At 50.0% G+C, this 13120-nt stretch overlaps 2 protein-coding genes across 5 annotated transcripts in view; both read right to left on the reverse strand.

Annotated features, from left to right (window-relative positions):
- Nucleotides 1-739, reverse strand: part of atp8a2 (ATPase phospholipid transporting 8A2) — a 117502-nt gene extending 116763 nt beyond the window's left edge. Inside the window, exon 1 of one of the 2 annotated variants that reach the window (XM_088638787.1) lies at nucleotides 272-739. In XM_088638787.1, the coding sequence (XP_088494913.1) occupies nucleotides 272-314 (43 nt within the window). In that variant the 5' untranslated portion in view covers nucleotides 315-739. The remainder of the gene's footprint in view (nucleotides 1-271) is intronic. The other variant, XM_088638789.1, reaches the window with a different exon arrangement.
- Nucleotides 740-5210: 4471 nt separating this feature from the next.
- rnf6 (ring finger protein (C3H2C3 type) 6) lies at nucleotides 5211-13106 on the reverse strand. 3 transcript variants are annotated; one of them, XM_088638795.1, is made up of 4 exons: nucleotides 12988-13106; nucleotides 8710-8890; nucleotides 7668-7778; nucleotides 5211-7457 (listed from the first exon to the last, which is right to left on the reverse strand). In XM_088638795.1, the coding sequence occupies exons 2-4, from the start codon at nucleotides 8864-8866 to the stop codon at nucleotides 5695-5697; spliced, it is 2031 nt and encodes a 676-aa protein (XP_088494921.1). In that variant the 5' UTR covers nucleotides 8867-8890; nucleotides 12988-13106; the 3' UTR covers nucleotides 5211-5694. The 3 variants fall into 3 exon arrangements, with proteins under 3 accessions (XP_088494921.1, XP_088494919.1, XP_088494920.1); XM_088638793.1 differs by lacking the exon at nucleotides 12988-13106 and adding an exon at nucleotides 10700-10822; XM_088638794.1 differs by lacking the exon at nucleotides 12988-13106 and adding an exon at nucleotides 10561-10693.
- Between the last annotated feature and the right edge of the window lie 14 nt (nucleotides 13107-13120).

Here is a 13120-nt window from a genome sequence, read left to right on the forward strand (position 1 = left end):
AAGGTGCCGCAGGACCGCAGTCAGCACACGCACGATGAAGGCTGTATTGGAGGCAGGGGGTGGAATATTCAATGAATGCAGTATTAATTCATCTGATAAGCATGATGCGACGCACCTTTCAGCGTACTGCCCCATATGTAACGACACCATCGTGTTTACTAGCACATACCACTGTAATGTATATATGTATATTTTTTCCAAATCACACCGCCCCTCCCCGCCGCATCCCTCCTCCGCTAGAGCTATTTCTGTCCCCCTCTGTCTCACTCACCTCCTTCCGAGTGGATCTTCTTCGATTTCCTATTGAAATACATCGTGACGGGGTCTCTCTCGAGGCGGGATCGCGCGGCAGACAAGCGGACATGCTCCTCGCTCGGGGGCCCGGCAGCCTAATGACTGGGCGCCGGGTGCAGCGCGGCGCTCCGGGAACAGCCCGTCATCGACACAGCCCGCTGATCAGAACACCTCGCCATGACGAAGCGTGTTAGCCACAGCACCGTCGCATAATTACCCAGAGGCGGTCTGGGACGGGCAGATTAACTGTGGAGCGGACCGGAGCTGGCTAATGTCTCAAGCGGCGTTCGTTAGACCGGCTGTACCAAGGAGAAGGGTGAACGCGCCCCGTCTCTCCCAGACACAGCGCAGTCCAGCAGCTGCAGATCGAGGGGGAAGACCGTCAGCTGTTTCAGTAAACCCCAGTTCCTCTCTCACAATCACCACGTTTTTTTTTCCTTCTTTCCCCCTCATTTTCACGTGTCTTTCAATGCTACATTGAATCGAGGGTGAAATTGAAATGCTAATTGAATCCTTTTGCTAAACTCCATGCTGAGAGCCGAAGGGTTACTGTTTTTTTCTTTAATTGAATCGTTTAAGTCTCTCTACATTCCCCTCCGTTTTGTTCAAACATGTTTTAAATGTCGTGTGTGCATTTTAAGGGCAAGACGTTCAATTGCCACTGATGTATTTGTTTGTTTTTTTAATATTCCAGTTTTTAAATCCTATTTATTCACACTTGTAAACCATCTTTACAAGCCATACAAGTTGTAATCAGCCATCAGATGTGTGTTATCTGTTATGAGAGGTCGCCAACCAACCGCTATACCATTAAGGTACTGAGACTTCCATCTCTTCGGCAAAATTCGCGATTCATCAGAAATTTACCATCACGTCTCAGTTCACTGCCAATCCAGGCCTTTGTCACAGCATTTTAAAAAAGCGGTTACCTGCTCTGCAAGTGTTCAATTAAAGTTCACTATTGCCAAGCGCAAGCGGGTCTAGGGCGGTGCTGTGCAAGACTTGAGTCTCCTAAATCTTATCAATAATTGTTAGGAATAATTACCTGCCCCCCGCAGGACTTCCGGCAACGCGATTTTAAAATGTGTGGACTTTTAAAAAAAAAAGGTCAGGGCCTCGTACAGAACGAGTCCTGCGTCATCGCTGTAGGACAGAGGGGTCATTTCTCCGGTTGCTTTAAAATACTGTAATGCAGCCGAGCCCCAGGCCGTCTCAAGCTGTACCTGCAAGTCCATGTTGCGATTTTCCATCGTGAATAATTTTCCATTTCACGGCAGATTTATATCGCTGCCACCCACCCCTGAAGGGGGGACGCCGTAGGAAAGGGTGCAATCTGAGCGCAAAAAGCGCATGACGCGATTGCATGACACAATACCGACTTCCTATTGCTAATGTACTGTACACAGCCACTGAGGTGGCAGAGAGGAGCAGTAAACCACAGTAAACCACGAATGACCAAGCAAGCAGTGGGTTCTTCACATTAAAATCAATTTGAAACAGCACCGCTGTGTGCGGCGATGACTGCCTTGTGTAAGATATGAACATCCATGGCACACCGGGAGTTCAGTACCCTCCGTAGTCTTTTTGTTTACTCCCTGCATCCATCTCTTTCCATAAGGTGGCTGATTAACCCCCTGGCAAGGGCTGCAGCAAGTTGGCGCGATATTAGTAGTCAGGAGGAGACCAGAGGAAATTGAGGCCGATGTGAGAGAACACACAAGCTCCACGCAGAAGGGACCGCAGTCAGAAAGCAACAGCGGTTTACCCCATCCCAGCCTTCTGCAGCATTACAAAACTCGTTCTTCCATCTGCATTCTGCGCAACACTCAGTAAAAGTGCACTTGCAGAGTTGTCAAAGTAGTGTCTTAAACGCAGGCTGATGGATGATGTACTGAGACATTTAACAAGCAGGAGTCTAACACCCTCGTTGTAATTGAGTGACTAAACCTAAGTGAAATCATAATAAATCATTAATATCTGTTTTGCCAGATAATCCTCTTTAGAACAACTTTTCACCTAATTCTGCAGGATGCTGACATTTTATAGCAGCACTTTGAAAAAAGTAAAAAAAAAGTCCCCAAGAAATTAAAAAAATATCAGCTCTACATGGTGATGTCCCCATATTTCCTAACTGTTGAACTCATTTTCAGATAATCAATTAAACCCATTTTCTCACCTCTTAACTGTTTGAATGGTGAGCACCCTCCAATAGATGTAAAACAGCATCAACTGAGCTGATAAGGCTGAACATGATTAAAACAACCCACAATGTTTGATGGTCAAAAGTGCAGTCAGGACTGAAATAAATGCGCAGAGACTTAAGCTCCAGGCAGTCAGTAAAGCATGTATTTAGGTTTTAGCTCAAAGTTCTGGAAAAGCATGTAGTGGTAAAAAACAGTACACAGAGAAGAATCCATGTGTTTTATCTTATATCAGCACTGAACATATATTTATAGGTTCTGAAACTTCACATCAGTTGAACCTTTGTGGAAATTTAAAAACTCAGGCAATAGATACTCCTTCAGCATTTGCAGAGCCTCATTTTTTTATCCCTTCATTTGGATTCTGGCATCACTGCTGACAGACAAGAAACGGTTAACGCAGAGACAGGAGAGATTCACCTCCCTCTCCCACTTTTAAAATAAAATGAAAAAATGTGTGCATAAAACACAGAGACATAACGCACATTTAGGAGAGAAAATCATGGATAAAAACTCTGTGCCATCATTTAAAATACGATAGTGGGATTATGTATTTAAAGTGGTGATAAATTACACTTATACATATAAAATGTGGAGCTATAGATTAACAGATAATGACATACAATTTAAGTTTAGGAAAATCCCCTATTTGACTCAAGTTGCAAACCATCACCATATTGCACCTGAAAAACACAAGTGTCATCTTCTGTCAAAAATGAGTTTTTCCCTGCCAGGGAATTAGTTCAGTCTCACAGACAACAGATGGCTTCTAAAGTCCGCCACCTCTTGCAGGTATGTGGGAAGTGGTTCTTGTTTTAAAGAAACGGTTGTATTGTGCTTTCAGTCTGTTCTGTTATGAAAAAAAGTTGACAAAAACAAGGGTACCCTTTTGTGGTGCCAATATGACATTTTCTGGAATGCTAAATGGACATAAACTCCAGAGGCTTTACAGGTTCTGGGTATTTAAGATAATTTGATTGGCCTTATACAATTTCTTGTGATAGGAATTTGTCTTTTTGCATACCCCAACTTGCTCTCCATAAGACACACAGACAGGGAGAGAAGCTTGGGGTCAGAGCACAGGGTCAGCCATTGTACAGCGCCCCTGGAGCAGCTGGGGTTAAGGGCCTTGCTCAGGGGCCCAAGGGAGTAGGATTCCTCTGCCGGCTGCAGGATAGGAACTGGCAACCTTCCAGCCACAGGCACAGATCCTGAGCCACCTTTGGAACATAATCTACCTGTTGGCTTTTTTTATTAAAGGGAAAAAAGGTCTTCCCATATCTAAGAAATCATCAGACATTACTGTGAACCCCATCTGCTACACAAAAAAATAGAACTATACAAATAAAACCAATTGCGAAGGTGGGGAATGATTAAAAAACACCAAATTAAGCAAAGGGAACTCTCTCGTGGACTATTTCTAAACAGTAACATGAGTTTGAAGAAAACGCAATCCGCGTGTACAGCCGGCAGTGGTACAAAAGTTCACAACGGGGCTTCTGTTTGCATAATGACTGTAAAGGGTACAGTTTTGCTCTAAGGACATTCTGAAACTGTGAAAACAGCATCTGTTTCCTGAGAGCTCCCAGCAGACATGGATGCATCCGAACCTCAATGATGCTCCACGATTGTTCACAAATTTGTAAGACTTGTTACAAAATGTGCCTTATAAGTTAAGCTTGTGCACAGTAACTCCAGAGCAATGCGTGGGCCAGTTCAGAGGATAAGGGGTTTGCTATGTTAAATCTAAATGCAATCAGATAAATGCAATCTGAGGATAATTTCCAAACAAACCACCAGGGGGCAGAGTTTTCTCTGGCTACATGCTTGACATATATTTGCTGTATGCATCTGTAAAGCACTCTGTAAAATTGTCAGAGTGGTTATAGCAATAGCTGAAACAATTTGTAATTGGTTATTTTGTGAACTTAACAATCTAGAACTAGAGCAGAACAAGAAACAAAAATAAACAACAGTACAAAATATGTTCTCCATCATAAAAAAGAAAGTGGTCGAAACAGCTTCACCTGGAGGGAAGGAAGAGAATTTCTCACTTATAACCCATGTTTGCCTGGTTTTATGTTTTAGAACTAATCCCAACAAAGTCCTGCTCTATAATTAAAGTGATAACTCGGCTGCAGAAGCAAACGGGTAACACGCAGACACACAAACTCTCCCTAATCAAATAGCTTCCCCACCCCCACACAGAAAAAGGCACACCCTTGAAAAACTATTATATGCAGTTGTACTGAAATCCAACACAGCTGGGACCTCAGATGGGAAAACTAGCCCCAGATCCATTTGCAAACGTGACATCCAAATATGTAACATATAACGTTATTTCTCAGGTGAGTGCCTAGAAGAGAAAAAAAACAGTTCTGCTTTTGATAAACGTTATCCATATAACAGGCTTTCTGGGAAACATTCTGCAACTATATGGGATCTAACTCCGTCTTTCGGTGAGTATATTAAAAAACGAACATTCAATTTCTTAAGATCTTCAAGAATTTCTCATTTCTGGTGAAAAACAAAAAACTGGAGGATTCTGAGTTGTAATGCTTTAACGCCAAACACGACCCGTTGACTACCATAAAACGGATAATAATTCAACCTCGTTAGATGGGGTAGAGAACTGAGGGGGGCTCTCATACGTGTGGGCTTAAATGACATTTTCTTTAGAGTTTTAAAAACCGTCAATGAAACAGAATGAACAGATAGATTAACACTATTTTTTATTTTACTGACCCAAGATGACAGTCGATAATTACACGTAGTTTTGATGTGCTTGGGCTGGTTTTGCGACCTGTCGATTGTTTAAAAAGATAAAGTTGGAAAAAACATTTAATATTCTTCCATTGAACTGAGTAAAATGTTAATAGCGGACTTATAGCCACTGGGCATCACTGCTAGCATGTCCGATGGTCAGGTTTTCCTTACAAAAATCTGCCATCCTCACGTAGAAACGCCGAAAACGAAACCGGGAGAGGGCTTTCATTAAACGGACGACCGATGCTTCTAAAAAAAGTGCTTAACTCAAAAAAAGTCTAAAAAAATATAGCTTTAGTTACTTCTGTTTTAAGCGTTCTCATCCGTTTGTCTTTTCTTTTTTTTTTGGTTCTACCTTACGCTCATTACCATGAATTTAACACTTGAAACATCAAAGCGGTATGTACAGACGGGGGCAGCCGGGGGGGGCCGGTCAGACGTGGTGGGGGTGCAGGACGGGCTGCCGGCAGATGGGGCAGGTGTTGTTCTCGGACAGCCAGCGGTCGATGCAGTGGATGTGGAACTCGTGCGCGCAGGGCAGCCTCCTCAGCTTGTTCCCCTGGGCGTACTCGTTGATGCAGACGCTGCAGGCGCGGCCCAGCTCCCCCTCCAGGCTGGCCTGGCCGTAGGTGCGGGTGGCCAGGTTGTCGATCTGCTCTTTGGTCAGGCCGCGGGGGTGCTCCTCGTCGTCGTCGTCGTTGAGCAGGAAGAAGTGCGCCAGCCGCAGGATGGGCAGCGTGCCGTTCTCCACCAGGTTGTTGGTGTCCCTGCCGGCCGGTCGGCCCTCTCCCGGCTGCGCCAGGAGCTGGGAATGGGCGCCCCCCGCCAGCCGCTCCTCCAGCCCCCTCGCCCCCGCCCCCTCCTGCGACGGCGGCTCCGCCGGCCCCTGGGCGGCGGCGGCGGCGGCGGCGGCGGCGGCCTCGTCGCCGTGGAGACGGAAGGCCTGCACGGCGGGGCTCCCCTCCAGGCCCGCCCCGGCGGCCTCGGAGTCGGCCTCGGTCTCCATCAGCGAGCTGAGCTCCCCGAAGCCGGTCATGATCTGGCGCAGGATGGAGCGCAGCGCCGTGGAGGAGGGCTCGCCCAGGCCCGTCTCCGAGATGCGGCGCAGCGGGATGCGGATGGTGCTGACGTAGGTGCGGATGCCCGCGCGCTCCGAGCGCGAGATGGTGCGCCGGAACCCCCCGCTGTCGCTCTCGAAGGTGACGGTGTTCTCCGCCATGCGCACCCGGGACCGCGTGCGGCTGGCGATGCTGTCCCGGTCCCGGTTCTCCCCGGGACGGATCCGGCGCACCTGGAGGTCCAGCATGATGGTGGGGTGCCGCCGCACGCCGCCCGAGGCTGAGGAATGGGACTCCGCGTCCTCTGCGCCCGCCTCGGGGGCAGCGAGGGGCGCTGGGGGCTCCCCGCCCTGCTCCCTGACTGGCTCATCGACCGCCATGGCCGTGCCGCCCAGGGCCACGAGCCCGCCGGCGGTGGTGCCGCCCACGCCTTCCCCCTGCCTGCCCGCTGCGGGCACCGAGTCACTGGGCTCCGAGCGCAGCGGAGAGCGACTGCGCCGGCCCACCGCGCTGCGGGCGCCCCCGCGCTGGGCCGAGTCGGCCCGCGCCCGGCCCCTGGCTCTAGTCCTGCTCCTCCGCGGCTGGGCGGCGGGGGCCTCGCCCCCCCGCGGCTCGGGGTCAGGGTGCACCCGGGGGCAGTCCAGCCCCGCCCGGGCGTCCGCGGCCTGCTCCTCGGAGGCTCGCGTCTGCGGGGAGGCCCGGGTCCGCCCCCGCCGCCCCCCACTCGTCCTCGCCCTCCAGGGCTGGGCCGGCGGCTCCGGGGGCTCGCCCCTCCGCAGGCCCCTCCCCCTGCCGGCAGGGGGCTCCTGGGGGGGTTCGGTCCTCCGGGCCGCCGAGGGGCCCGGCGCCCTCCTGTGCAGGTGGGCCCTCCCGGCGGGGCGGGAGGCCGGCGGGCCGCCGGGGTCGAGGCGCAGGTCCGCGGGCTCGCCGGCCTCCGCCCCCTCGGGCTGCTCGTGGTTGATGTTGATCTCCAGGCTGAAGCGGAACTCGCCGCTGTTGGGGTTGGTGCGGCTCACCGCGCGCCAGGTCTGGTTGCCGCTCTGGCCGCTGCGCGTGGCGTTCCCGGTCCGCCGGAACGTGTTCAGCCACTCCAGCAGGGAGTCGCTGCCGGAGGACTCCCCCGGGGCGTCGGGGCTCCCTGGGGACCAGAGAGAGACAGCGGCCGGCGTGAGGGGACGGCGGGAGCGCCCCCGCCCCCGCCCGCCGCAAAACGAAACGCCACGCTTGCGGTCAAAACGACCGCGATACAAGAAACGACTCGTTTCGAAACGCTTTTTCGATGCAGTAGAAAGAGAACGAGGCGGAAGGGGTTTAGGCGGCGTGCCGCGAGGGAGAGGAGGGGCCTCACCGCTGCTCGCGTCCTCCTCCGCAGGCGGGCCGGCCCCCGCAGCCGGCTGGGCGGACAGCCTCTCCTTCGCCCCGTCCAGACGCCGGCGCAGCTCCTCCGCCGTCACCTCTCCTGCACGGGGGGGGGACACGAAGAGCCGGTCAGGCCAGGGAGCCGAGGCGGCTCAAGACCCTCGACCTCGACTTCCAAAGCCCACCCAAGAGAGCGTCTCCACAGACGCCCTCTGCCCATGCCCTCTGTGGAGGGGTCCACTGGGAGAGCACAGGGCTGGACGCCCGCTTTTACTCCAGCATGGAACGGAAGGAAGAGGGCAGTTGAAAGGGCCCCCCAAAATAAAAAATAATCGCCAGGGGTACGAACTCCTAGCGCCTGTGGTTGGGAGGTTGCCGGTTCAAATCCTGCGACCGGCAGAGGAACGTTTCCGCAGGTCTTTCCTCCCGGCGGCTGTCAGGGTGTATAACGATGCCCTTGGCTAGGACTGTTAGCCCTTCATCTGCTCGTCTATGGACAGCATGTTTACTCCATTGTACTTCTTGGACAATCAGTCTGTATAAACCTATGCACATTTTGCACATATTTTATTGTTTTTACAGTGACTATGATCAGCACATTTTGCACACACCTATGTATTTATTTTTATTTATCTTGTTTGTCTTTTGTCTTATAACTATTCTGATGTCTGTTTTGCTTGTCTTGGGCTGGACTGCTGTAACACATCAATTTCCCTACGGGATTAATAAAGTCTTAATTAATAAAATCTATCTATCTACCCCGTAGGGCCCCCGAGCACGGCCCTTCACCCCAAGCGCTCCAGGGCTGCGCCATATAAACGGCCGACCCTGCGCTCCAATCCTGAGCTTCTCTCTCCCTGTCTGTGTGTCTCAAGGAGAGCAAGCTGGGGTCTGCGAAAAGACGAACTCCTAATGCAAGAAACTGTATCGGGCCAGTGAAGCGACCTCATCTGATCTCCCAGCAAGCGCAGCCTCAAACCCCCGCCCAGCGGGGGGCAGTGTCACCGGGCCAGGCAGGGGGACCCGCGTACCTGGCGTGCCCAGGAGGTTGCTGTCCCTCATGAGGCGGTACTCGTCCTCGCTCAGCCCGTCGATGAACTGGTAGTACGCCTCCTCGCGGCGCAGCCTCTCCTCCTGCCGCCGCCGCTCGTCCCGCCCGCCGGGCGCCGCAGGGCTGGGAGGGTCCATCGCCACGGAAACCGCTCCAGCTGCCTGAAGGAGGAGGTGGGGGGAGTTTACCGGGAGAACACACTCCGTGAGGCTGGCGAGCGAAACAAACAGCAGGGTTTCGGGGCTTTCCTCTGCACTATTAACTTTTAACTTTGCATCTATTCGTTCAAATTCATTCGAAACCTGGAACCCGAGAACATCATATCCGGCCCGCAGGCGGCCTGTCCACAGTCTCCCGCCGCACGGAAATAATGAGAAAACCGTTATCACTGCCACACAACATTTTGACAAAAGCAGTAATGGGGGGAATAAATCCACAAAGCACCGCATGAGGAAAACCTCAAATTGCCTGGCATCTGTCAGAAAGCAATAGTCTGGCAACATGAAACATGACAGCAGTGTCAGCAGTGTACAGGCTCTGAATACCCTGTGGGCCTGAAGAATCGAAACTGGGAGTCCTGTACCTCCAGGACTGCAACATGACACAGCTCAAGCCCTTGGTGCACTCTGTGGGCAGAAAGCAGGTGGGGCTGGCTGTTCAAATTGGACAAAAACTCCTAGCAAAACAATATGCAGAGTATTGTGCAGATTTCAGTTTTCAGTACAGCTGCTGTGAGGGCTATAAGCTGTAAGCTGTCAGACTCTCGCTATGTTTGGATCCACTGGAAATATTACTGAAATATTGTGTTGCTTTTATGATTCATTACAACTTACACCTTTAAAATGACGTTTGCTTCATCTGAATCCTTATGCCCGTTTATGCACTACGAGGAAACAACCTTGAAATAACCAAGAAAAAGTGCTGTCTCCAGTAGCAGCCTGCAGGGTGGATCAGACTGCGATATAAACTGGGAGTGTATCTGTTAGGATAACAAAAACACAGCCCATTCACACGGGGCTGTTCATGTCTCAGTCACTATCCAGAAACGTCTATCCCAATGAAAAATGACCGTATCAACCACTGAGACCAGAATATAATTCCTTATCACATATACCATCTTAAACTCCAACAAAGTTTCACTGCGGAGCTGTTGGTACACAGAAATAAACATCTGTTAGGCATGATCTCTGCATTTGTCTAAAAGGCTCTGCGACGAAATTATGTTTTTTTATCTCCCCAGCAGAGCCAGCAAATGGAAGGAACAGTCTAAAAAAATTTTCAATTAAAAACAACCTAAAGGTGCAGAAAGCTGCTTTCTCATTTTTTTTTAAGAGTACACGGAAGATACGTGCTCTCCGTAGCAACGCGCGATTAGGCGCCCACTCTAAAATTTAAGGTTAAACAAAAATAGAAGCCAAACACAGTATCATGAAGTGAAATGTAAAATCAGTGCATAAAATGGTTTATACAGAGCGAAGATGGGCCTTCGTAAAAAATACACTAACCCTAGATACAAATACTACAAGCCTTACAGGGCTCCCTACCAATCAGTGGGCCCAGACCCGTATATTGACAGACGAAACGCCCAAACAGCTGAGCGGGGAGGCGGGACAAACAGAAAACAAAAAAAAAAATGAGAGTCGGGCCCCGGATATTTAATCGCGAAGAAGACACAAAAGACAGCGTCCGTCTCCCGAAATCCCCGCAAAATACGCCTCGGATTCCCTTTGAAAAAAACCCCAGCCCCGCCGCCGGTGCTGTTCTGTCTTGCGGACGTGCGTGTCCATGCAAACAAACGCGTAACCTATACAGTGAGATTGCGTTGCCTCACCACCGCCGTGTAGACCGTTTCAGTGCTCGCGATACACAAAATGGCACCGCAAAGAGAGCAGACGCTCCGTCCAGGGAAGACGGCACACGTACAAGGAGAACCGCTGCCGTGACAAGACAGCTCGGGCACACTTCAGTACCTGAAACCCTCAGCTGAAATATGGACGGGTCCTCTTCCCTTCCCCTGCTGTCCGGGATACAGTGTAAGATGGGAACACCAGTGCAGCACCCAATACAGTCCTACCTGCAACAAGCGACGTGATACATTGCACCCCCCCTCCAGAAGACATGTACAGTACACTAGGCTTTCTTTTTTTAGACTCACGTTTTGTACATATGTTCTTTTAACGCCTCAATTAAAATCGTGTCATGGATTTAAAGGTAAACCTTTCGATTTTCTTTATATCTCCATACTCTTGAATACCAGTGTCGCCCCCTCCCCCCCTTCTGTTCTAGTCTGTTCTTTGTGTGTCCAGACTGTGAGTAACTCTTGTATTGTATTGTATGTATTGTACAATTATTATATTATTTGTTACACTGTGGCTGTGTTGTCTGTGTTAAGCTTTATTTATTGTTGTAGTCTTCTTATTTATTGTTATTGTCATCCTGTAAAGCGCTTTGAGAAGCCACCTTTAAAGGCGCTATATAAGTTATTATTATTATTATTATTATTATTATTATTATTATTATTATTACTATAAGCTGCTGTTGCACTGCAATTTCCCTCACGGGATCAATAAAGTATCTATGTAGCGTATTCCCTATTGGAACACGATACTGCACCGTTTTCCGATTCGCACAGCATTTACTGGTAAATGCCATGGCGGAATCTGCAAGTCATACAAAAGACACCTGAAGAAGGCCCCACGGCCGAAGCGTTGTGTTTTCTTTCTTCTCTTTTCAGCATGGAATACGCGCATTACCTGTTCCTTTCTATTCGTATAACATCCATCCATCCATTTTCTAACCCCTTTTAACAGTACAGGGTCACAAGTGAGCTGGGGTCAAGGTGGGATGCACACTGCATGGGACCGCAGTCCGTCACAGAGCACACCGACACTCCAGGGCCGATCTTCCCAGAAGCCAACTAGCCCACCAGCGTGTCTTTGGACCGTGGGAGAACATACACACTCCATGCAGACAGCACCCCAGGGATTGAACCCTGGACCCCTGCGCTGCGATGCTAACCAGTTCCTGCAGATGGTGCGGTTTTTTCCCCCCCACCCAGTTAAAAGCCTGTATCAAACTTCTGTGGGAAATGTCCTTGTGACCCAGCGTCTTTTCCTGGAGAAACAGCCACAAGTGGCAAATCATGTCAGTGCATCATTTGTGTTTTCCATTTTGTACCTTGTGTTTTAAGGTTAGTTTGCCCTGCTCCATTCTAAGCCTGGAATGTATTGATGTTTGCATACTTGAAAGTACAGATGCCTCTTGTATGTGTACCACGGCCATTGATGTTTAAGTGTAGTATAATAATGGAGGTCCAACAAAGAGTCCTTAATTTATATACCCCCCTCCATCCAAAATTGCTTTACAGACAGGAGGGGTCTCCCCTTAGTCACCACTGAAGGGCAGCTTGTGTGACCGAGCATGTGGCCATTCTGGACCAGGAACCCCACTGCACAGCAGATCGGCGAGGCGGAGGAGGACTGAGAAACCGCTTCTTCAGTTGAACTGAAGGGGGAAGTTAAGGTTAAATCCAGGAATTTAGCCTCGATTACCGATTTAAAGACCTTACTCTTCAGAAGAGCAACATCGGATCTTTAAACTTTATTATACAGCGAAGTTTTTCGCTCCTTGCACGACTTTCACGCAAGACACGCAGGGCAACCACTCGTGACTTGGGCGCGTCTCCAATACTCCAGGACCCCGACGACACCCTTACATGTCTCTCACACCAGTGCCACACACACCCCGCGAGAGCTGGGGGAAAAGACATCTGGCAGAACATCTGGTGACAACTGGCAGAACTGGGGAAAAAAAGAAGTCTCATGTCTGTAAACGACTGTCCTCGCAATCGTCTATAACTGGATATTAACATGAGATTCGACCTTTTTTTCTTACTGAACGTTGCCGGAACAAAACCTGATGCTCTTCACGTCTAGCATGGTCACTCAAGCGAAATTCCAGTAGAGGGAGCTCTAGAGTTTCGGAGCTCATCTTTGTACATATATATACACTGCAATATCTGTTTACAAAACGGTCAATCTCCTTTTTTGTTTGTTTTTGTTGCTCTGACGTTAAGATATACCCCCCCCCCAAAATAAATATTTAGGTTTCGTGACGTTCAGTCTAAACCCAGTCTGGTTACTTCACAACTGTGGAAAAAGACAGCCCAAAAAACAAAAGAAACCCGAAGAGTTGGCTTAGCGCGTGTTTTTTAAACGCCTGGCGCGATAACGTGATTTACGAAGGTCGGAAAACACACGTTTCCTCTGCCGCTGGTCCACGCAGCGGAGCTCCTCTTGACAACAGCGACGGTTTCGCTGCGGAAGGGCCGGGGGTTAAAATCCACGTGGTGCGCCGCACAGAAGCGCACGTCTCCCTTTCCAGACGGTCCT

The sequence above is a fragment of the Lepisosteus platostomus genome, chromosome 7, assembly GCF_059453375.1.
Source record: "Lepisosteus platostomus isolate fLepPlt1 chromosome 7, fLepPlt1.hap1, whole genome shotgun sequence".
NCBI classification, from domain to species: domain Eukaryota; kingdom Metazoa; phylum Chordata; class Actinopteri; order Semionotiformes; family Lepisosteidae; genus Lepisosteus; species Lepisosteus platostomus.